Here is a 24,667-nt window from a genome sequence, read left to right as displayed (position 1 = left end):
ATCCCTCCCCCAGCCCCTCCCTCCCCACCCTACCCCGCATGTAGTTTTGGTATTTCATACAGATGCAGTCAGAAGTAGCTATACATGAAAGAAGCCTAACATAAAAATAGAGCTTTTTCCGTCCTTCCGTCCGGAAAGCAAACATCCTTCAATAAACATGCAACGCAGCTGCCTAAAGAGACCCAGGGCTGGTGAGGAGGTCACAGAGGGCAGCCCCGGGCCTGCAGGAACACTAGCCTCCCCGAGTCCTGGCAGGAGGGAGAATGAGGGGACGATCTGGGTCTAGAGAGTCCAGAAGGACTCGGGCCTCAGCCTTAAGGTGCAGAGATGGGGTCCTCCATTCCTCTTTTTAAACCCCACTCTCTGGCCCACAGGCTCTTAGGCCAAGAGCATCACTGCATTTCATCCGTTTGAGGAGTTTTTTAAAAATAATCTCCAAAAGATAAAGTCTTGGGTCATCAAGGCCCCAGCTTCAGAGTCAGAGCCTGCATTCTGTGGCCCGCAACACCCTCGCCCCACGGGGGCCCAACAGCCGCCTGCGGCTGGCCATCTGCAGGCCCGGTGTCCCCCGTCAGGTTTACGCAGTCCCCCTGGGAAGAAGTGGTGGGCAAGGAGCTCGCAGGCCCCGCCGGTTCTGGATGTGAGACTTTTTCAGTGCCTCGGGGCTGCAGAAGCCTGCAGCACACCCAGCCCCGTGAGGCTCTAATGGACCAGCAGGCCAAGCATGAGCGTGGGCAGGACACCCAGCCAGAGGCTGGTGGCCAGGGTGCAGGCATGACCCAGCAGCTGCGAGGTCATGGCGCTGTCCTCGCGCAGCAGCTCCCAGTGCTGAGCTTCGCGGAGGTAGGAGCCCTCCTGGGCCTCGCAGTAGTAGTGGCCGTAGTGGAGGTCCGTGAGGTTCTCGATGAACAGGATGCAGTTGGGGCTCTGGTGGCCGGGCTCACAGTTCTGCTCCACACTATTCTCGTGGCGCCAGGAGTAGGTGGCGTGACGGGACTCCATGGGGCAGCTCAGGTAGTAGCGGGAGTTCTGGGCCAGGGAAACCTTCTGCAGCGGGGCCTGTTCTGGGGGGCGAGGGGAGGGAGCCGTGAGGAGCGGCCGAGGGCTCCCAGGGCAGGCTGTGTCCTCCCACGCTGATAGGGCTACAAGGCCAAGGCTTCTAAATGAACATGGGGAAACTAGCCCCCGTCTCCTCCTTACTCTCTCCTGCCTCCCTTACCAGACTCCTTGTAGAACCCCCACACCAAGGGGGCTCCCTCCACAGGACTGTCCTGCCCCATCTGTCTGGAGCCCCCAGAACCAGACTTGGCCTCCCTCAGACAGGGCAATTGGGGCACGAATGTACCACCCGCATTGAACTGTAGCCTCTGAGCTGGGCCAGATAGGTACCTGGCTTCGGGTTGGGGCACCCCTTGTGTGGCTCGACTGGATTGATGGACTGCAGCAGTGGCCTGGAGTTGGAAGGAAGAGAGAGGCTAAGAAAACAGGAGGCCACAGGCCCGGCCCCTTCCCTGTTCTCATCCCCGACCAGAAGCAGCAGTGGTGCCCACCCAGAGGAGGGTCTGGCCAGAAGGGATGCCGCCCATCCAGCACCACTGCTGTGTCCACTTTCTCCTAGGAGCAGGGGGCCCGGCCAACATACTCTTGGGAGCTGTAGATGGAGACACAGCGGTCCTGGTACCAGCCGCAGTAGGGGTCGCGGGCCATGAGGCAGCCATGACAGCCCCCGGTGTAGACTTCACACAGGTCCAGGGGTACCTGGCTCACCTCCCACTGGGAGTTCACATACAGTTTCCGCTGGAAGGAAAAACATGACCAGTCAGGCCAGGGATCCCGACTGAGTTCTAAGCCCCCAGGCTGAGGTCCAGCTGCCTGGCAGGCCCGGGGGCCCAGAGACCCTGAAAAGAACACGCAAGTCACACACAGAAGGGCTCTGTCCTCAGCTGGCGGTCACGTCGGCCCCACAGGGCGGGTTGGGGATGGGGAGGCTCACCCGGTCAGCGTCCAGCGACATGGCCTGGATGGCGGCCGCCCGGCGGAAGGGCTGGATCTCCAAGATGTTGAAGACAAGGCCGTGCTCCCGCTCCCCCGGCTCCACCACCTTGTGGATGGTGCCCTTGTCTGTGGATAAAGGGCAGAGGGTCAGCAGGCGGGAGCCCCACCACAGAGTCAGGCAGCCTCCCCCTGGGCGGAGCTGACCAGGAAAGACACGGGTGGGCAGGGCTGTAAGTCACGGCTCAGGCGAGCATCAGAGGATGGGGTGGGGTGGGGGGAGGACAGCATGACTGGGGAGGGTCTTAAGGGCCCAAAGATATCACAAGAAGTTTCCAAGGCTGGGCCAGGGAGGCCATCCCAGGAGGCTCTGGGTTCCCCAAGGCTGCAAGGGGAAGCCGGAACATGAAGAACAGAACCAGCAGTCCCACGTGCCCCAGCACTGCCAAGCCTCCAGCTACATGCATCAGTTACAGCACTTCATTTAACCCCCCACTCCTCTGGGAGGCGGGTATCAACATCCCCACTTCAAAGAAAAGGAAATGAGGCTCACAAAGACCAAGCAACTTGCTCAAGGTCACGCAACTGGTAACTGGAACCCAGAGCAGGCAGAACCAGACCCTTCCAACCTCTTCTGTTTCCTGGACTCTTTCGGGTGTGCTTTCTTTAAAATAAACTTTTTATTTTGGAGTAATTTCAGATGTACTGAAAAGTCACAAAGACAGTCCAGAATTCCCATATACCCTTCGCCCAGTCTCCCCAAAGGTCAGCATCTTGTATGACTGTGAGATTTGTCACAGCCGAGCAGTTGACACTGGTTTGTTATGATTAAGTCGACTGCAGACTTTATTGGGATTTCACGGGTTTTTCCGCTAATGTCCTTTGTCTGTTCCAGGATCCAATCCAGGATTCCATACTGCATATGCAGTCTTAGGGGATTTTTTTATTTTTCTAAAATCTTAGACCTGAAAAGGACCTTAGGTTCCACATGGGGATCCCAAGGTCATATACTAGGCTGCCTGCCTCAGAGCCCAGAGCTCTCTTCATTCACTCCTGTCAGGGACTAACGAGCGTCTTGACCCCTGAGTCCTCCCAATCCTACCTCCCCGGCTGTCCCAGTTTCTAGAATAGCCTACCTCCCTTTCCCTCCCTCCCAATTTCCCAGGGCATCACTTGCCCCAAAAAAGCAGTCAGATGATCAGATGACTGCCTGCCGGGGACATTACCTCTAAGTGTCCACAATCCCCCCTCTGCGGGTCCAGGGATGTGGTCCCTGGCTCCCTTGGCCTGACAGGCTCCCAGCCCAAGCACTACCTTCACATCCACACTGCCCTTCAGCTCTTTACACAGCCCGGTGACAACCTCTCATAGCTTCTTCCAGCTGTGAGAGGCTCCCATCCTCTGCAGAGGGGTCAGAGGATGCATACATCCAGCCCCAATCCTTCATGCTGCAAACTCCAAAACGGTACCTCTCTGATGGCCCTCAGGGAGAACCGAGACAAACGCCCTCATCACTCAAGTGCATCGGCTTCCAGGTCTGCAGAAAGGGAGCCTACAGCTCCCTCAGCCCAGGACCAGCCTGCCTTGTCCTGGCTCCTGCTCCCAGTCCTACATCGTCACCCCGCCTACACCCCAGTGCTCCATCCTGCTGGCTGGTCACAATAGCCGGGCCATCCGCTGTTGGAGCAGAGCAAGGACAGGGGTCAGTGAGTGGAGCCAGGGCGCAGAGCAAGGACAGGGGTCAGTGGGTGGAGCCAGGATGAATGGAGGAGTCAAGGGGCGGATCTCACAACTCAGAAGCCAAGCCTGTGAACGGGAAATTACTCTCCCCAAGACTCCTAAGAGCCAGAAAACCAATGAGGCCACCATGACCCTGAGAAAACCCCAAGGTGAAGCAACAGCAGGAAGTCACATGGGGCAGTATGTGCAACTGAGGGGGCTGCCTGAGGCCTAGACTGCATGACCCCAGAGCTGTTAGGCACTGGGGGAGACACTGCTTTTCTGACAGTGCCACTACCCAGTCCTAAGAAGGCCTACAGCACCCTCCGCTCAACACTGATCTCCACGCCTGCTCCCAGAGCATCTTCGCCCACGGTCTGGGACCAGGAAGTTGCTCTAAAGCCACCGCAGGGCTGTCTTCTTCATGGCCAATGACCTTCTGGGATGCAGGCTCACCTTTCAGAACGTTTTATTCTACTTCTGGGGCCAGCCGGATCCCACTCCCACAGGGTGCCCCTCTAGGGAAGAGGAGGTGGCCCGGCAGTACTCCGCAAGACCCTGCAAAGGCGCGGCCATCTGGAGGCCCTTCCTCACATCTCACGAAACTCTTCGCATCCCACATCAGATGTTTCCTCTTACCTGCATAATCTCAAAGACAGTGAAAGGGGCCAATTTCCTCACTCTGCCTGGCAGAGGCCCATAGGACACCTGGGACCAGGCCCTTCCACCTGACTTTCCACATCTTTTCCTACCATCCTCAGGAGTCAGAGTGCTGGACCAAGCTACACCCAGCTTTGCTCACACTCACCACATTTCTGCCTCTGAATCTGGGTACCTTCTAGCCTTCGATGCCTTCCTCCTTCTCCCCCACCTCCTCCAGGAAGCCCTCACTGCCTGACTCTTCCACAGCTACACATATTAACTCCTGACAGCTCTTAGCCACTCAGTTCTCCCTTCCAGGTATAACTATCCAACCAGATGTTAATGACATTATTCTTTATACTCATTTTTACCAAGTAGACTGGAAAAGGGGTCCCAGGTAGCCCCTTACCTGTGGTTAGGTAAAGCACATGGAAGGTCTCCCCATTGCTGGCATGCATGCGGTGGACAACCACTTTCTGGTAGTGGTACTTGGAGTGGAACAGTGGCGTCTTCAGAGGCCCCATGGGTTCCACCCTCTGCACCACCTCAGGGTGACTGTCGGCCACCTGGAAGGTCTCTGTGGGTATCGGCTGCCTGTCTGGCAAGCACTGGGCAAGGAGAACAGGTCCAGATCAGTGGGGTGGCTGGGAGGTGGGCTCTCGGGCTGGGCCATGGCGGGTGTCACTGCTCACCTTGCCAGGCCGTGGGTTGGGGAGGCTCGAGTGGTAGCCCTTGAGTGAGGAAGTGCAGAAGACCTTGTCAATGTCACCGAGGGAGTAGACGCAGACAGCCGAGTAGTTCCTGGGGGGACATAGAGACCACCTCAGTGGGAGGCCCAGGACCACCCACCTCCACTCACTCAGGCCAACCCCGCACCAGAGCATAACTACAGCCTTGTGACCAAGCCCCCTGGCCTTCGAGCTCCATGAGGGCAGGGACTCTCTTGGAGGCCAAGGCCAGTGCCTGAGTGTTAGTAAATACCACTGAAGGAAGGAAGGAGGCAGGACAGAAAGAGGGAGGGACGGAAGTTCAGCCTAATTTCCTTCTTTTGCAATATAAAACCACAACCTGTACTCTGTCACAGAATCAGAGTTCAGAGGTCAACCCCAGGGCAGGAGGAATCCCAACACGTGCATCCCTGGGATGCTAATGGCCATGGAAGCCAGACGCCTGCCCTCCTCCCAGCCCACTGGGTCCATGCACATGGGAGCCCCAGAGCAGGGTCTTGGTTTCCCTACCCTGCCCCCACCTTCACCTTCCCCCCACACACCCTGCACTTAGGCCTGCCTTGTTTTCAATCAATGAGAGTGATTAAGAGGTGCGAATTATCAGGCGCAGGCAATGCCTGAGCGGGTGTGATAGCACCCACCATCCTGAGAAGCCTCAGCAGCCTTTTTCCCAGGGCCCAGCAGCCGCTCTGCATACACAGCTGGTGGACACACAGGCCCAGGAGCCATACGTATGCACATGGCACGTGTACACACAGCTGTCTGTACACCAGCACACACATCCCCCTGAGCCCTGTGTCCACCCAACCCAGGCCCGGCAACAACCTCGTCCCTGAGCCTGGAATCCCCGCACTTGCCATACCAGCCATCCCCTCGGCAGGGCCCAAGTGCTTTGATCCCCACTGGACACTCACCAGCCTAGCCCCAGGACAAGGGCCACTCACCAGGGGTTGGAAAAGACGCCATAGACCCTAGTGTCCTTCCAGTGGCCATTAGGGTCGGGGAGCAGGAAGACATCCTGGAGCCGGTTGAAGTTCTTATTGGTGGTGGCATCACTGCACACCAGCATGGCTTTCAGGAAGGTGTTCCACTTGGAGACGGACAGTGAACTCTCACCACCCTGGTCCCCCTGGAAATGAGGAGGGGAGGGGGCGGTCCCTCAGCACCTGCCTGGACTGCCCCACACACCCGGGGCACCTGATGTCAGGAAGGCTGGCACCCAGGCTTCTGAGGAGGAAAGGAGGCCCTGCAAGGGGGGGGACATGCCAAGGGGCAAGGCTGGGGTGTCGCACGACTCAAGCCAGGCTCCAGGTGGCAGGCCTGGCTGACCCAGGGCTCAGGGCCCACACTGGGGACCTGCAGGGTGCGGGGGTCAGGTCCCCACCGAGCACACTGGCTCAGACGCACATCTGCCCAGTCTTACACATTCACACTCACACACAAGACACAGACTAACACAACCCAGCATCTTCATGCTGGTGAAACACATAACATCAACACACTCTTGTTCCCCGCATAAGCTCGTGCACACTCTCCATGAATACACACCTGTGCACACCTTCACACATGCACGTGATCGCAACCATCACTACCCACTCACAGATGCACCCACCCTCCTGTGCACACCCTCTTCCTCCCACAGTCCCACAGACTCCCTCGCACACTTGCACACACACACTCACTCACTCCTGTTCAGGCACAGACACACTTGCTTGCCCACGCTGCTCTGGCTCACCCTACACAGCTGGGCCACTCGGGACACGTTGAGAGGGGCCTCAGGATTCTTGTCAGGGTTGTCCTCTCGGAAGAAGTAGTAGATCTTGTCATCGTAGGCCTGGTCTTGGTGCACAATGGTGGCCTTGATGAACTGCGGGTCTGCCGGGGACAGACGTGAACGGGTGTGAGGCCAGGAGCCTCTCAGAGGACCCAGCCCCCGAGTCTGCACAAACAAACCCACGTCCAGTCCCACCCAGAATAAACTTCAGAACACCATTTCCAACATCCCAAGGGGGCCGAGACTCTGCACCCCCACCCCTCACCTGTTTTGCCCTCTCCTACAAAGATGTCATTGGCCCAGGAGCAATGACTTCATGCCTAGGGACCAGGAGGAGTCCCTGGGGGCCCCTATGTCACCTCTGCCTAATTGGTAGAGGAGGGAGTGGGAGTGGCCCCACATGAGCTCAGCAGAGGAACACGCTGTGGCTCCAGGGGAGCCCGCACTGGGTCTGGGGCTTCCTCTGATTTGTCCCCAGAGGGTGTCAGGCCCATTCTGCACCCACATCTTCACCTCTGCTACCCCCTGCTCCTGGCCAGGCCTGCCTCCTCGGCTCTCTCTTCTCAGGGCTGCACCCAGCTCCCACTTTCCTGACGGCCTGTGGCCCCAGCGGCCCTCAGGGAGACTGCCCAGAAACATGAGGACCCCTGAGCATTCACACAAGCTCATTGGCCCGGCCCAGCCCGGCCTGGCCCAGTGGGAGCCTGACTCACTCTGCATGACGGTGTCACTGGTGTACAGCTCGATCTCACCCCTGATGCGGCGGAACCTGGGGATCTTCCCATTATATTCCTGCTTCCGGATGGTGGAGTACACCTCGTCCCCTGGACACAGTGGGAGGGCCACGGATAAGGGCATGCAGCTATTGGAAGCCCCTCCACGGGGCCTGTGCAGGCACAGTGCTGACCACCCTCCCCCAGCCCAGGGCAGCTGCCCTCAGGGCACCCGCCTGCTCCAGCCACAGCCCTACCGTCAAACAGAACCAGGGAGTTCTCATCTGGGCTGAAGGGCGCATAACCTCTCCTCTCCCCAAGGAACTCTGCAGAGTCGTTCACCTGGGGGAAACCAAGGGGGTCAGAATGCCACGTGGTCCCATGGTCACTGCCTCCCACGGGTGCCAGCTGCTCAGCCAGGGTCCCCATCCTCCCAGGGGCTCTGTACAAGGTGAGACCAGCCTCAGAGTGCCCCACCACCTCCTCCCACCATGGGGGGGCAGAAGCCCACCCAGACAAGGGTGAGCTGATCAGGCACACAGGGAGGGGCCTCCTCACCAGGATCCAGCAGCTGGGGTGCCGAGCGTTGGTGCCACAGGCCAGCAGTCCCTCGTTCTGCTTTTCCAGGAGTGTGATATAGTTCTCACAGTCCTGCCAGGAAAGGCAGAAGGCAAGAAGTTGGTTGGAGGCCCTGGCAGGCCTAGCGCCAGGACCCTCAGTCTTGGGAAAGAAGGCTTCAGAAATCTGAGCCCAGGAGGTATCTCTAAGGAGAGCCCAAGTGGGTGCAGTTGACTCCCACCCCCCTAAAAACAGAGAAGGGTTTAGGGAAGGAGTGTCTCCCCGTCAGGCCAGGAACCCTAGGACAGGGCTGCCTCTCTCCTCCCGGAATGCGGCTCCCAAGACGGGGCTAGGCCTCCTTCCTCAGACTCTTAGGGACTTTTCCAAGGGGCCCAGCCTCCCCTCTGCAATCCCTGTTCCCCACTCACCTGCTTGTCCCGGCAGGACCCCTTGGTGGAGCCAATGTTCACCTGGGGAACAGGGAGGGGGGACATGAGTCTGTCTGCCAGGGGCAAGATGCCCCAACTGCTTTCCATGCATCCTCAGGATGGGCTCGTTTGACAGATGAGCAATTAGGGCTTCAAGAAGGGGAGTGATTTACCCAAGATCACACAGGCTACCCAGCCTGATACCCAGAGCCAAAGCCCTGAGCTCATGGGCCAGCCCAGAAATCTCACAAGACAAGGTCACGGGGTTTGGGAGGCCCACTTCCTGCTAGGCCTCCCGAGTCAGCGCTCCCCACCCGGCCAGGCGTGTTAGCTCCATGCCTGTCTCCACATCACCCCAACACCCAGGCCATTCAGGACCACTTTCAGGGGTGTCTTACCCCAGACACCACTTATGGGGTATAATGGGGGCTGACCAGTTCTGGAAGACATGCCAGCTCCCCCAGATTCCCTGAGGCCTCTCATCAAGGCCAGAGAGGAGATAAGATGGGGAAAGAGACTTCCCTAGTGGTCCAGTGATAAGAATCCACGGGTCAATGCAGGGGACACAGGTTCGATATCTAGTCTGGGAAGACCCCACATGCCACAGAGCAACAAATTTTGTGTGCCCGTGTGTCACAACTACTAAGTCCATGCGCTAGAGCCCACACTCCAAAACAAGGGAAGCCGCTGCAATGAGAAGCCCGTGCACCGTCACAAAGAACAGTTCCCGCTTGCCTCAATGAGAGAAACCCCACACGCAGCAACGAAAACCCAGCTCAGCCAAAACAATCAATCAGTCAATCAATCAAACAATCAATAAAAAGAAGACGGGGAAGAAAGAAGTGAGAAGGGGGCAGGAGAGGGTCCAGGCTCACCGTGCGCATGGAGGCGTTCCTGCCCTTGGAGAAGTCAAAGACATAGACTCTGTTGCGTCCGCCCACCCACACGGAGGAGCTGCCTGGCTCATGGAAAAGCACCGTGTGTGGCTCAGTTGAGCCGAAGTCCACATGATCCTGCCCTGCATGGCCTAAGGAGGAGACAATAGGCAGAAAACGTTGAGGCTGGAAGATCCCGGCCTGCCCCCCACGCACACCGCATCCACTGAGCTACGAGGGCTTGGAGCTGGCTATGGGGACACTGGACTCAGAGCTGTGAGCGGGAAACGAGAGAAGCCCTCTGGTAGGGGCTGGAAACCAGCTGTCCTCACCCCAAAGCCAAGGCCCCTACCCTACAATATGTGTGACCTCAGAGTCGGGACAGAATTTAAGGACCCCTGGGGAGAACCGACCCCACCCCCACACCCTCCCTGCAAACACTCTGCTGCTCCCAAGAGGGATGGGCTTGGGAAGGAGGGCCCCCAACTCTGCTCTGAGGCTCTCTGCTGCCTAGGACAGAGCAAGCGGTCACCTCCACCTCCTGCAGGTAGCAAGGCCTCTAAGAACCCCACGGCCAGTTCAGGCTCCCAGGAATCACTTTGCTTGGAACCCTCTCCCCTTCTTCAGGAGGCCCTTTCTGACCCTTCCCAGCCTAACCCATCCCCTGAGTAAGCAGGTCAGTAAGGATCAAGAGCCAGAAAGGAATCTTAATGTCCAGTTCCTCCCATTTTAGAGATGGAAAAACAAAGGTCCAGAGAGGGGCAGCCCAAACTCACATGGGCAGTAGCAGGCCAGGAACCAGAGCTTCTGCCCCCAAGCTGGATTCTGTGCCCTGGACTGCCCTGGCCTGGTTTCACAAGGATGCCAGCTCATTCCCGGGGAGGGATGACCAGCCCCCACTTCCCCACAACTCTGGGATGGGGGCCCTTCACAGAGCATAGCCTGGGACTTTAAGTAGAAGGGCTGACTGGGACAGTTTTGCCCAAAAAAGAAACCTTCTGCAGCCACTGCCTCCGGGAAGAAGATGTCTCATCTCCGGTGACAACGCTGAGGTCGTCCTGCTTGCAGGGCTAAATTACAGGAATGGGACAGCCTGCGGTGGCACCCCCAGCAATCAGCCATAACTAGCATCAGCCCACCTCCGACCAGCCCGTGCCCTCAGCCTGATCACTGTTTATTCAGCTGCAGCAAACTCAAGGGCAGCAGGCAGTGACACCCAAGCAGGACACCCTCAGCCCAGACAGAAAAGAACTGCCCTGTCCTTGACTTTGCCCCCAGTCCCCTCTGTGCCATTTGAGCTATTTCTCCTGATTCTGCATTCAGCAGGGACAGAGCGCCCTACCCACCCTGCAACACTGCCCTCTCCACTTTCACCCCCTTTCCTTAAGATACATTCTTGCATGGCCAGGTCACGTGGGCAAGTGGGCTATTCTCAGACTCCACCTCAGCTGTAGCCCGGCTCACTGTATGGAGAGCCTTCAGGGACACTCTAGCCCAAGGTCGCACTGGAGGCAGGAGACTCTGGCTCATCCAGACTGAGTGTTGGTAGACAGGAACGTTCATGAAGACGCCAGCACTGCGGGCCAGAGAGAAGCGCTGAGCTCACGGCCCTTGGGTTCACCTGGCGAGGGCTCAGCCAGGGCTGGCAGGCTCCCCTTCCCAGCAGTTGGGATAAAATTAGAGTGTTAGAGTGCTGGGGAGAGACACAGGTTTTCCTGACTCAGCGCCCTGGCTCCGGCTCCCCTTTCACCCGCAGCCTGAGCAGCCGCCACCAGCCCCGCAGCCTAACCCGGAATTGAGACAGTCTGTAGCCCCAGCTCCCCACCTACTCCCTGAGACGGCCAGGCAGCCAGAAAAAGCTACATGTCTGGGCCTGAAGACGCGGGGCTGGAACCTGAGATCTGAGGCCCTCCAGAGGCCAAAGGGGAGGAGCCCCAAGGTCACACTGCCACCTCCAAACAGTCGCCTCAGCTCATGGCCACAGGCCTCAGAGGAGGGGTCTGCACAGCCGATGCTCAGCCCTAGTCATGGAGGAAGGGGCGCGGGAGGGGCCCTAAGGGAGCCTGTGTCTGGGGTCACAGGGCCATCCAAGTGAGGAGACGCAGCCTGTCCTGGGCAGTCTACTCTGATGGGAGAGCCGTGGCCTGGCCCTGAAGAGCAAGCCCTGTGGGGAGGCCCGGCCCTACCCTGGAACCCAGTTGGAGGGGTGAAAGAGCCACACCAAAGCAAGCCTCCATGGCGCTCAAGCAAAACTGGTACAGACCCCCGGGCTGCTCACCAAGTATCGCTGAGAACACCCAGGGAGGGTGAGGGCTGCACGGAGGTTGGGGGGCTGCTGGGTGCATATGGGGGTGCTGCTGGGTATAGCATGCCAGGACAGCCCTGCACAGATCTGCAAGCGTGAGCCCCGCTGCGCTCAAATCCTGGCCGTGGCTGTCGGGGTCAGGAACTGCTCACCTCATCTTGTGGGAGAAATGGGAGCCCAGGAGCATTGCCTCCCTTGACCCCGAGGCCCCCGCCCCTCCCGCCCCTGCGCCTGGTGATGTGTACCGGGGGAGATGGCACCAGCTAGGCCCCAGGACGAGGCCTTGGCCCGTTCCCTACCCCAGCCCCAGCCCGGCTCCCGCACTGCCCGAGGCCCTCAAAGGGCCTGATTGTGCAGGGGAAGTGTCTGAGCGGCAGCAGCTCGATGAATACATGAAAGGAAGCTTTGTTCAGGTCACAGGAGCGGGGGCTGGGGGGCTCAGGGGCAGGAGGGCTGCCTGGAAGTGAAGGCAGCATTAAGTCTTGGTGGCCAGGATCTGTGGCCCCTTGGCACCAAGAGAGGAGGGGGTGGCATTCAAGGCTCCACCCCAGCAGGGGTTGAGCAAGGCCGGGGCCTGCTCCTAAAGAGATTCAGTGTTGCATCCCTAAATATGTCTTCTTGCTTCCTTAGGAATCCAAAAGGATGGGGAAGGCAGACAGACCTATGCTAGATGGGTCAGAAATGCAAGAAGAGAATTCTAGGCAGTGGAAACAGCCTGAGCAAAGGTGGGGAAGCTGACTGTGTGGTGGGTGAAGAGACCTAAAGAGAGGAGAAGGGGGAAAGATGGGCTGAAGCCCCCAGTGTGGTGATGGGGGAAGGGCAAGGCAGGGGACCAAGGCTACACCAACCCCCTGCCCTTCAGTCTCCAGAGCTGCCTTCTCTTTCCAATGAGCGGAGCCAGGATCCACAGAGCCTCCCAGCATCCCCCCACCCCAGGTCACCCTGTCTGACCAGCCCGCCCCCCCACTTCCTATCCTGGAAGTCTAAAAGGAGCACCGTCTGGCACCGTGTCTCCCCCCTCACTCCCCGGCCTGACGCATTAGTGGCTGACTAAGTGGTAGCTAAAAGCTCCCAGAATAACCAGGGGTTCAGGCAGGGGAGAGGGCTAGGGACACACGGGGTGGGCATGGCCCCGGCACAAGGCCCCTATCCCCATGTGATTCTTTGCCAATCCTGGCTTCTTCTGGACCAAGAAAGGGCACACTCAGGCTGCCCTGTACCCAGGTAGATTCCGTGGTCCCCTTGAGCCCCCACCTTCCTCACTAGGCCCAGCCCCAGACAGAAATGAGGGTCAAGAAGATGACTGGGTGTCAGGGGGGCAGCCCTCCCCCATCAGGCCCCCAGTCAGGCCATCCCTGGGGCTCAGATCCTGTGGGAGCCAATCAGACCTGACCCCTCTGGTGGCCCCCACCCTCCCAGCACAATACCAGCAACCAACTGTCTGGGACAAGTGTGACCTTCCGTGGAGGGGGTTTTCCTAAAGCGGGGCTGCCTGGTGGAGCATCATTCTTCCTCATCAGTGCTGGGTGCTGTCACCCTCTGGTCCTCAGCGTCCCCACATCCTCACTGCCCGTGAGAGAGGGCTGCTCAGGGGAGGGAGGAGAGGTAGCCAGAATGGGGGGCGGTGTCATTATCTGTGGAGGGAGCAACAAGGGATGGCCCCACAGTCTGGTCTGGACAAGGACAGCCTTCCAAGCTGACCCACTGGCCCGACAGGCCTTGAATGCTAACCTCAAGGAACCCTTTGAGAGCAGGCATCAGGGCGGGCTTCGAGAATGGCAGGAATGCAGTATCCAGCAGGGAGTGCCTGCAGCAGGCAGCCAGGGAGGCCCGGGCACGGGGCAGAAGCCAGGCCACCCTCCGACTGGAGGCCCAACCACAGCTGTCAGGAGCCTCCTCCCATAGTCGGGCCCCACCCTGGATCACCAGACCCACCTCACACCCTCGCCAGAGGGAGAAGAGGGAAGGCCCGCGCAGAGCCCAGGAGTTAGCCCTCAGGCTGGCCATCCTGTGGGAGCCCACAGGTCAAGGAGAAGGGAAGGGAACAGTGGCTGAGCTGAGGGGGCCCGGAAGCCAGAGAGACCGTGCCGCTGGCCCAGGTTTCTGGAGCTCAGCACCCTGCTCCAGCCCAGGACCACAGCCCGGACTTCCGTGAGAGCGTCTTCATCTTCAAAAACCGTCTGACCCTTCTCTCGGCTTCCCTGGGTCATCTCCTGCTCTCTACCCTACATTCCCTTGCTGGCCAAGGGAAAAGTCACTGACCTGGTAACTGGAAGGATCAGCCACCCACCATCCTTCCAGTAGGACTCTGACCTCCTGGGGCTTTTAGCAATCAAAGCCTTAAACTTGAAGGAAGGACTGTGGAACTCTGTGCGTCAGATCAGTGGATGGAAACCTTTCCCCTGGAGGAGGTGAGGGTTTCATCGCTGCCTCTGGCAGAATGGCAGGGAGGAGGGCCCGGGAAGCCGCTCCTTGTATCCAGAAGCCCAGCTTATGGGGTGGCATGGGCCCGTGCTAAGGAAGGGTTGTGCTTGCTGTTGGGGCGCTGGCGACACTCGGCAGGGCAGGGCTCCGGACAGCTGCCACAGCATTGGTGTGCTGGGGCAGGTGGCGGCCCCTGAGGCGGTTCTCGGGGCCGTGGGAGGTGTGCCTCTCTTTATCAGCCATGGGAACAGAGAGCGGTGTGCTGAGCCATGGGGAGGGTCTTCCCACCCACCAAGGTCAGCCGTGTGTGGGAGAGAAGCTGAATGCGGACTCAGCCCGGGTTCTCTCTGTGCTCCGGTGGCAGCCAGGCGGCTGGGTGGCCGTGACTGTGACCAGGGACTGGGCCTTCCCGAGTGTGGATTCCTCCTCAGTGGATTGGACGGGCTGGTACTCGCTAAGGTCTAGGTTTTATGACCCACCATGACTCTTGGAACAAAACACTCGGGGTTAAGCTTGGGGGCATTTGGGGAAAAGTGTGGGGTTGTGAGTACTGGATAAGTCAGAGACGGCTATCTGGAGGCACAGGCAACAGTGAAACCACATCCTCATCTGCCTCCACCAACTAGCTCACCAAATTCCCCCGACCACCCCGCAAAGAAGTCAGGACAGCACCTGCATGCCCATTTTACAGGAAGTAAAACTAAGGGCCTTCCATGCCACCAAGGGCTGTGTGCTCTCTGCACTGCACCACTGTTCTAGAAGGACCAGAAGGCTTGACTTGCTGGAGAGATCAGCTGGGGCAAAGGCATGAGGGTAAGGAGCAGCATGAAGAATAAACTGAGTGTGTGCTGGGGGCGGGGTTGAACCAAGAAAGATTTGGGGGCTCAGGGAAGGCTAGCACAGAGGCCCAGCCAGACAGGGAGGAGGCTCCAAGCCCAGGGCAGGCAGGAAGCCACGTCCTGTCCGGATTCTGCCCGGATTCCACCGGCCCTCCAGCTCAGCAGGTTCTAAAAGCCCCAGAGTGAGGCTGAAGTCAGGTGGTGGCTCTTTCAAAGGAGAGGATAGGCAGAGGTACTGGGCCTGCCCTTGGGCCCAGGGCCAGAGTAGGGGTCAGGGAGAGAGCAAAAGATGGCTAAACCACCCCAAATGGAAGGAGGCAGGCAGGACAGGGGGCCTTGAGAAACAGAAGGTTCCTTAGCTCAGCCTTAGCCTGGGCCAGAGGGGAAGAAGGGAGGGGTCAGAGAGCAAGGGCAGCCAGCCAGCATGGGCAGTTAGGGAGAGCTGGCAGGGGTCAGGCTGCCAGGGCTGCATTTCATCAGCAATCAGAGATGCCAAAGGGGGAGATGATGCAGACAACGATGATACCCCCACCTAACTGTTCCACAGCATTTACTACGTACCCGGCGGTACTCGAGTGTCAGATGTATTAACTCATTCAATCAGCACTGAACTCTTCAAAGGCAACTTCTCTTATTATGCCCGTTCTAGAGATGAGGGCAGCCAGACACAGAGAAGTTGAGTAACTTGCCCAAGATCACTCAGCTCACTAGTGGTGTGGAGGCTGACACTCAGGCAGACTGAGTCTGAAATCTGTGTTTATAACACTGGGCTCCATAGGTGAGCCCTTGGAAGCCTCTAGGTCAGCCTCTCATACAAATGAGGAGACCGAGGACCAGAGAGGGTGGAACCTGGTCAGAGGCTACTTGGCCGATGAATGCCTGACCTCTATCCACGATGCCCTAAAGAGAGTGTGTGTAAGCAAGCGCGGGTGTGCAGGCCTGCGGGAGGCAGGGACTAGGGACCTGGGGGTGCAGTGCCGCACTGCGTGCTGACTAGTGCACAAGCATCCCATGATCTCTGCCCAGAACAGAAGCACGGTGCAGTGTGGGCAGGCTATAGCGAAGGGAGGGTGTGCTCAGAGACCCTTCTCTACTACCCAACCAGCCAGGCTCCCATCCAACCTGCACAGGTTAAAAAAAAAAAACAAAAACACTGCTTCTACCTCCCAACTCAAGAACCCACCACGGGTCCCAACTGCCTGTCGCAGCAGGGCCCAACTCCTCCGCTGGGCAGTCAAGGCCCGCCCGTTTCTGTTCCTCTCTGCCGTGGCTGCACGGCTGCATCCCACTTCTACCCCTTCGCCTGTGCTCTCCCTTCCCCGACCTCCTTGCCCCTTCTCTCTGTGCACATGGTCTAACCTGGGCTTAAGGATCTAGCCTCAATTTCCCTCTTCCCCTGCCAGCTTCAGGAAGTGTCCCAGACTGCTCCAGGCCTCATGGTTCCGTCCTCCCTCTGACCTTGTTCTATACACCATCTGGCACACACCATCTTCTCTCGGATCACACTGTTTAGTGGAATTTCACCTGGACTGTGGGGTCCTGAAGGTGAAGCCCAGTCCCCCGGGGCCAATCCAAGGCCAGAACGGGCAAGTGTGGGCAGCTGAGGGCGTTGCATTAAAAAGGAGCAGGACCAGGGTAGGCCAAACCCCAAGGTCAGACTCAAGAGACACCTTAGGACAGGCTCCTGGGCCACCAACACGGTACCAGCCTTGCCCGGTGACCTTCCTCCCTCACCAGGCTGGCAAAGAGCCCCAGGCCCAGAAGACAAGGATACAAGCAGCAATCTATGCTGCATTCTGCCCCACTCCACATCCCTGTTCCTCTGTCTAGCCTGGCTCTTCCTCTTCCACCAGGCAGTCGTCCCCGGTTGCACCACCCCACACTGACCCTTCCTGCTCTCACCTCCTGTCCCAGTCCTTGGCTGCACCAGGCTCCTGACCTCCCCAGGTGCCCTCTCTAGTCACAGGCCGCAGGCCAACCTCTCCAGGTACCAGCAGGCCCTCCAAGGGCAAACCCAGAGCCTCTCCTCTGCCCTCACCGGAAAAGGAACTAAACACAGACCCAGGCACAGAGCAGGGACTGGCTACCCTCCTTCGTGAGGGCCGCCCCCAGGAGTGCTGGGTTAGAGCCCCACCCCTGACTGGCAGAAAGGGTGCAGAGACACAGCAGCCTCAGCCTAATCCTGGGCTGCCGTGACGGTTAAACCCCGATTAGTCCATGCCGTGACACAGATCAACCTGTCCCCAGGACCTGAGGCCCAGCTGCCCCGAGGAAAAGACCAGAAGAGTGCGTGGAGCTGGCCCAAATCCAAGGTCCTGAAGGGAGGAGGTCAAGCTGCTGGGGCTCCCGGGAGCAGACAGCGCTGGGGCAGGGAGAGTCTGGGTCCAGCTGAACTGGAAATGGGCTCGGGGAGCCATAACCCTGGAGACAGAGCATGAAGACAGACAAGTGGAGGGAGGCCAAGGGCTGAGGCCAAGGACAGTCTTGGAAGGAAGACAACACCCTGCTCCCAGCTTTGCCCGTCTCATTGGGTGATGCTGGGCCAGTCCCTGGCTTCTCTGGCCTCAGTTTCCCCATCTGTGGAATAAGTGGTTAACCCAGCTGACCTCTGACGTTTGTTTTCTGACATCAGGCTGTGTGAGTTAGAGTCATCCAAGAAGGCTCCTTGGAGGAAGTGAGATCCAACCAACAGAAAGAAGGAAGGGGGGCGAGTTGGGTGCTTGGAGGAATGGCCAGCAGGGCGACGGCCTTGAGGCAGGAAAGTATGGCGAGTGGGGAATGGTGAGGGAAGGCCTGTGGCCAGGGTGGGGTGGAGGTGCAGTAAAGGGCTTGGAGGCTGACTGGCCATCGGGAACAAGAAAGGGGTGGATGAAACGTCCCTCACAGCCTGGGCTGGCTAGGAAAGGGAGAAGCCCAAGTCTCCTGACATTTGGGGGCTACAGTCCCTGCTCGAGGAGGACCCCCCTTACTCCCCCACCCTTGGAGATAGGTGGCTTCCAGGGCAGCCAGGCCTGGCCAAAAAAGGAAACCAAGGAGGAACCAGAGCTGTCAACTAGAGCAGAGGAAGCACGGTCAGCCCCTTGTGACACAGCTAGACTGCCCAGCAGGGGCACTGGGGGTGGAGGATAGGACGTCAGCTGGGGCCTGAGCTGTCAACTCGGGGGCCACCCACTCCTACCGCCGCCGCTTGCAGGCCACTGGGTCCCACCCCACAGGCTGAGCCTCAGCTTCCCACCTGCACATTAGGGGTCCTGGCCCAGCCTTCTTCCAAGAAGGGTGTCCTGCTCTCCCTGCTTCTCCCAAGTGCCCAGCCTGGGTAGTGATCCACCCTGGGTAAGGAGGTGAAGGTTCCTGGAAGTGAAAGCTGGGCAGAGGAAGGCCATCTGCACCTCCCACACTAGCAGGGCCTGGCCGACGCTGGGCAAGCTCCCCAGTCCATGAAGCGTCTCTGCTGAGGACTGGGCGTCCTCCCCGGAGAACATCTGTGGTCAGGAGTCAGCAGGAAGGCTCTGGGGTCCCTGGACCCTGCCCCAGCTCCCCATCAGGGAGCTACGACACAGGGAGGTCTTCCCTGCCCGCCCTGGTCCTTCCTTCCTACTGCTGGGCTGACTGTGGAAGGCCAGGTGCCTAGCTCAGACATCCCCCTCCTACAAGAAACCCTCCTGGAGCCCCCAGGCTGACTCAGTGTTGCCCACACAGCTCCTTGCTTCTCCTTCGTCCTAGTTGCAAATTCTGGGGTCTGAAATCCTGTCACACCAGGGTACTGCCTCCTGTCCCTCCCCTCTCAAGCTGGCTCCTATTCCACGCACCATCCTGAGCTATCACTTCTTTCAGGAAGCCCCCTCTGATTGTGCAGACTGGATTAGGTGCCTCTTTGACCCCCACAGCTGCCCTCTGTGACAGGCCCTGACATGTTGCATTGTAACTGCAGGTTGACTTGCTTGTCTGTCTCCTCATCTACACAGAGACGCCTATGCACTCATCTAGTTTCTAATCCCTGGTTCCCTGGGCTCAGGACCAGCACAAGGTTGGCCCCAGCAAACGATAAATGCCAAAAATATTGAATTACTATGCCCACCCCCAGAGTCACAAACCAAATGAGCCATTTCCTCCAGCTGATCAGCCATCAACTTATGAGAGAAAATGCTAGGAAAGAACAGAAAACTAAAGGAGTTCCCCTGACTTCCCAGGTTTTGGTTTCTCCTTACTGCTTGGGTTTGAAGAGACCACTACAGCCTCCACCTGCTTCAGTCATACCCAACTCTTTGCAACCCTATGAACTGTAGCCTGCCAGGCTCTCTGCCATGGGATTTTCCAGCCAAGTATACTGGGTGGGTTGCCACACCCTCCCGCAGGAGATCTTCCATGCCCCAGGGACTGAACCTACAGTCCACAAGGTCGCAAAAGAGTCAGACACAATTTAGCGGCAAATAACACCACCTGCTTTGGAAATTTGAAGAAACTGAGGCTCAGAAAAAGTCAAGGCGGGGGGGGGGGGGGGGGGGGGGGAGTCAAGCACTTGCCCAGAGGCACACAGAAAATCATCAGAGCTGGGTACAGAACCAGGCTTCCAACTTCCCATCTCTTTCTCCCTAATCATGGTCATCTTGGGCTAGTGCCAGATCTCTCACATCCCAGCCTGCTCTTAGAATTTTCATTATTCAGGAAAGGGGGACCACAGAGCTAACAGGAAACTCCCAGTGACATCACCAAGCATCTCTCCCAGCTTAGAAACTCCCCTTCCTCCTGGGACTTGTCCCCCCTACCCCCGCCCTGTTCTGCAGGGGGAGTTCACCTTGAAGGTGATGAATACATCTGAGTCCCCAAGGGGGCAAGGATTTCCACTGGAAATGGTGATGCTTGGGGAGCCCCAGCTGTGACCTCATCCCCTTAAAGGAGGTGACAACAACCTCCTACCCTGGGGAGTGGCCCCATAATGGCTCCCCCAGCAGCTGCCGAGTCAACAATAACATCCTGTTTTTTAACTGGACAAGGGAGATGGCAGAACCAGATGGATAAGTGGAGACTGCTCTCTGCTTCTTGCTGTGGACAAGCTGGCTCACCTCTGACCTTAGAGATCAAGGTCTTCGGGTCTTCTTCACCTCCTTCAACCAGGGATGGAATGGGAGAGGGGTACACAAGCATGCCCACCTCCTGCCTTCACCTGCAAACCACTCCCCTCCAGCCCCTGCTGCAGGGAGGTCACGTCCACAAAGTCACACCCTTGACTGGCCCCGTGTCAGTGACAGCTCTAGGGGGAAAAACTCCAGAGTCCTGACAAGCTCTGAGGGTCAGAGACAGGTAAAGAGCTCAAGGGCACCTGGCAGGTCAGTACTAGCACATCCCTCCTTCTGTCCAGAGCTGCTCTGGGCCAACCTTTATCAGGCTGGAGAGGCATCAACCCCCCTGACAAGAGCAGGCCAGGACCTTCCCAGAACTCCCTTATCTAATCATCCCCTAGGACTTGGGGGTTCAAGTAGCAGGAAATAAATGACAAAGAAAGATCCCTCTCTATCCATTCCAGTCCTCACACCTATTCTGGCTTATAATTAAAATCCCAGTTTAGGCCTCATGGAAAAGCAGCTCCAGAACTACCTTTATCCTTGGTCTAGTCATTCCTGGAGGCTGCCGCCCCCATCCCTTCACCCCACTGGTATACAGGACGTAGGCCTCCAGCAAGGCTGGGAGGGTCCTCCTCTCACCCTACTCCTGGGTTCGCCTTGCCCAAGCCCATTCCTGTCCGACTGCCATGTGTCACTCCACGGGAAATAGGAGGCAGCTGTCAGCTAGGCATACCATTACCAGCTGGTGGTCCTGGGGGACAGGTGGATGGCAGGGTTTGTCTGGCCTGTGGGGTACCTGGCACCAGTGAAGAAGACCACAGATTGCCCTTGGCCAAGAAAGGTGAGGGGCTGGCAGACCCAAGTGGGGGTCAATAGTGCATTACCCAGCAGAGGGCACGGCCACTGTGGCTACAATAGTGAACTGCGTGCAGCAGAGACAGCACTTTGGAAAGTGGGTAAGAGGACAGAAATCAGTTTTAAATAGCCTCAGGGTGGGAACTAAGTGCCCGAGATGGGAAGGCAGCATTAAGTGCTAAAAGGTGGGTGTGCATTAAGTATGTGTGTGAAAGGGTATCTTGGGAAGATTGGGGGATGAGGAAAAGCAGAGCCAAAGGCAAGGGGGTTGGCACAAGGGGAGCCTTCAGAACACTCAGGCAAGGAGAGATTTTCGAACACTCAGATGTGGCCATCATCCCCTTCAAAGTGCACAAATGCCGTGCTGTCCAAGACAGCTAAGCCGGCCGAGGAAAGACAAGGATGCTGAGAAGGGAGAGAGAGCCCAGGTTGGAGCTGGTATGACTGAGGGGCGTGTCGGTGTCTACCTTGAGTGGATGGTCAGGGGTCCAGATGCCCCGCTCCACTTGCAGCAGGAATATCTTTGTCTGGGTAGCAGAGCTGGCCCCCAGAGTACCCTCTGCATGGCCAAGAAACGGCCTAAATCTTTCTCCACTTCCTAACTCAGAACAAGCTCTGGGCCCTGCCAGATTAGAGCCTCCTCTCTGCACTGTGAGCTCACACAATGCACAGTGACCTTGGGCGAGTCACATTCCCTCCACTGCAGCAGCAGTTCAGGCCACTTGCTTTTGGAGTGGGTTTTTCTTCTCTCTCTCTGCTAAGAATACCTGCCCCAGATAATGCTCAGGCTCTGGCAATCCCTGCAAACCGCCTCAGGCATCAAAGAGCTCCCGGAGGGGCCAAATCTACCAGCCCCCCCAACCCCCACTGCCGGTCCACCGCCACCGCAGGGGGGGCCGCGCCGACGCCGAACATGGGGACACAGCCCAGTGGCAGGGGGGTGGGGAAGCATTTTTGTGCATTGCAGAGGAGGGGAGCTCAGCCCCTCGAGGCAGAAAACCCCTCAAACCACCCAGCTGGTTTTCCAACCCACGTACAGTGGTCTAAACTGAGGCGCCCCTGGGGGAGACTCCGGTCCCCCAAGTTCACATAACCACGAGGGCCTAAAGGCTGCACTCCTTCCCCAAATCCTCTGTCTGGGGGTCCCAATGGCCGCGCCCCACCCATCGGGCACTACCCCCACGCTGGCGCCGAGCCCTGTGACAACTGCCACGTGCGGACAAGGGGGGAGCGGCTGGTCCCGGCACTGCAGAGGCAGCGCCCGGGTGCCCGAAGCCTCCGCACCGCACCTTGTCCGGGGTCTCCACAGGGTGCCCACCCCTTTACCCGGCCCGCGCAAGGGGCCGGGGCGGGGGGCGGGGGCAGGCAGCGGGGTCTTTGTTCCCGCAGCCCGAGCGCAGCGGCGGCGGCAGAGGATCCGCGCCCCCTTGCCGGCCCCACTGGCTCCCCGCACGCAGCTAGAGCCCGCAGCTCTGGAAGACAGAGTCGGGTGGGGGTCCCGGCGAGAGAAAGGATCCCCCGCACAGAGGCCCGGGCGCTGGAGGACAGGGAGTGCCCAGGGCCGAGAAGAGGGCCCTCTCCGTCCCCCTGCGCCCGGCCGCTGCGGCTCCCGGCTGCGGGCGGACTTGGAGCGACTTAGCCGGGTTCCGGCCCCCGCCGCTCGCTCGCCGCAGCGTTACACCTGCTACTGTGTGGCCGCGCGCACATTCACACACTCACCCGGACCCACACGCTCCCGGCGGGGACAGCTCGGGACCCACAGAGCCGCGCGCACGCACTCCTTTTGGTGCCGCACACTCCGCACCCGCCCCGCGCGGCACTGGATCCCGCGCCCCGCAGCTCGCGCGGCGCCACCTACCTTTCCAGACAGCGGAGATGCGGGGTCCGCTCTTCGGGTGGCCTTGAGAGGCGGCGGCCGTCCAGACCAGCTGCAGCAGCAGCCGCAGCGGGAACCTGGACCAAGCCAGAGGGCTGGAAACGCGGGCTCGCGGGGCGCCGAGGGCGGTGCATCTGGACGGAGGCGGTGTCATCCCCGGAGCGGAGCGACGGCGGAGAGCAGCCAGACTGAGCCAGCGCCCGAGCGTGAGCTGAAGCCAGTGCGAGGAGGCGGAGTCAAACGTCTGACCCCACCCCGCCCCTCCCCCGCCCCTCGTCTCTAGGCTAGCCAAGGGGGATGTAAGTGCCCCCTCTCCCCCACGCCCCAGGGAAACCTACACCACCTCTTTCTGGGCAACTCCACCGGCAGGCAGAACCCGGGTGGGCAGCGAGCAAGACAGACTTATGGTCTTCTGTGATGAGCTCCAGGTTCTGTCCCCTCTTCGGGCCTGAGAGTCACTCCCCCCACAGTATAAAGGGATTGGCCTAGCCTAGAAGTCAGGAAGGACCTCTCCTGAGGGCTCAGACAGCCTCGCTAATGGTCAGCTAAGTGTTTGGACCCTGAAGGATGTGGTTCTCAGAGGCGGGCTGGCCTGAGTTGACACAGCTCCTCTGAGCCTATAAGCAGATGCAAGAAGCTTTTCCCTAAGCAAGAGGGCGGGGTTTGTGCAGAGGGTCAATAATCTGTGGGGAGCACTCAGAACCCCATCCTTGCTCTGCTGTGAGAACACGGAATTTTCATCTTGGCCTGGCTCCCTCCCCTCCCCTCTCCTCCTTTCCCCAGCCAGCAGGCTTCTGGGCTGCCTCCCCCCCAGCCAGCTGGTGTATGCTCAGAAAATCCAAACTCATTTCCATGTGAGTGGAGGGGGATATAATTAAGAAGGCCCCTTCCCCAAGTAGAAAGAGAAGGAAGCATCTTGCATGCCCAGGACTCACTGCTGGGGAAACAAAGTCAGACCAGCTTTAAGGGATCTCTGCCCACAGAATGCACAGGGTTCAGCTGAGCAGGCAACCTGATGACCCGGTGGTGACCCCCTGCAGGTCTGACCACATCCCTCTGCAGTCATCTGAACTGCCCAGGCAGCTCTGCCATCAGCTCATCTTTTCCGAGCCTCACGTCTGCCCTTTGTAAAGGAGTCTCCTCTCCCTCAAGCCAGTCAGGACCCAGACCCTCCACCTCTGCTTCAGCCCAACCTAACCAAGGATGGGAAATCCACTTATCCAGTGCTCGTGCTGTGCCCTGCTATGCTAAGTCACTTCAATTGTGTCCAACTCTTTGCGACCCTATGGACTATAGCCCACCAGGCTCCTCTGTGGAGATTCTCCAGGCCAGAATGCTGGAGTGGGTTGCCGTCCTCCAGGGGATCTTCCTGACTTAAGGATCGAACCTGAGTCTCTTATGTCTCCTGCATTGGCAGGCGGGTTCTTTTACCACTAGCGCCACCTGGGAAGCCCCACCTACTGCTTACTGAACGTCCGTCCTGAGGTGGACTGCCCCGAGAGAAGAGAGGTTGAGGAGGAAGTAGCAGAGGTGCACTGGGGCCCCCAAGACCCACACACCTAGTTGGACTTGATTCGCATACTACAGACCACCGAAGACAGGGAACAGACTGCCCTGGCCCCAGCCCCAGCTCCAACCCTCTGCCCAGCCCCACAGCCCCAGGAAAAGGTTATCACTAGGAAGTTCTGCCTTACCATTTCATATTTTGTTTCCAGTTATCCTCTCCTTCTTCCCTAAGTGCCCCTAAGACACCCCAGCAGGCCAAAAGATGAAATCAAGATGCCTCCAGGGATAGTGCAGAACTAGGTTCCTGGCCCACTCGTAGGGCCAACAGATTCATGATGCCCAGAGGTACACAGTCCCAAAGAGACAGGGG

At 58.7% G+C, this 24,667-nt stretch overlaps 1 protein-coding gene across 1 annotated transcript; it reads right to left on the bottom strand.

Moving 5' to 3' along the window:
- Positions 1-38: 38 nt before the first annotated feature.
- Positions 39-23,002, bottom strand: SEMA7A (semaphorin 7A (JohnMiltonHagen blood group)). Its single transcript, XM_065906134.1, has 14 exons — positions 22,774-23,002; positions 9,430-9,581; positions 8,555-8,596; positions 8,127-8,219; positions 7,826-7,910; positions 7,569-7,679; positions 6,817-6,956; positions 6,026-6,210; positions 5,046-5,154; positions 4,763-4,961; positions 1,994-2,121; positions 1,643-1,797; positions 1,390-1,451; positions 39-1,064 (listed from the first exon to the last, which is right to left on the bottom strand). Exons 1-14 carry the CDS (start codon positions 22,943-22,945, stop codon positions 703-705), a joined length of 1,995 nt encoding a protein of 664 aa, XP_065762206.1. The 5' UTR covers positions 22,946-23,002; the 3' UTR covers positions 39-702.
- Between the last annotated feature and the right edge of the window lie 1,665 nt (positions 23,003-24,667).

This window comes from Muntiacus reevesi, chromosome 15, assembly GCF_963930625.1.
Source record: "Muntiacus reevesi chromosome 15, mMunRee1.1, whole genome shotgun sequence".
NCBI lineage: Eukaryota > Metazoa > Chordata > Mammalia > Artiodactyla > Cervidae > Muntiacus > Muntiacus reevesi.
Note: the sequence above shows the minus strand (reverse complement) of the source record. Positions and strands in the feature narration are given on the sequence as shown.

Coding starts and splice junctions, on each gene's coding strand:
- SEMA7A (XM_065906134.1), bottom strand. CDS start 22,945: ATGACACCGCCTCCGTCCAGATGCACCGCCCTCGGCGCCCCGCGAGCC. Junction 8,220..8,554: donor GGTCCTGCCGGGACAAGCAG/GTGAGTGGGGAA, acceptor CTTTCCTGGCAG/GACTGTGAGAACTATATCAC. Junction 7,911..8,126: donor ACCCCAGCTGCTGGATCCTG/GTGAGGAGGCCC, acceptor GGTTTCCCCCAG/GTGAACGACTCTGCAGAGTT.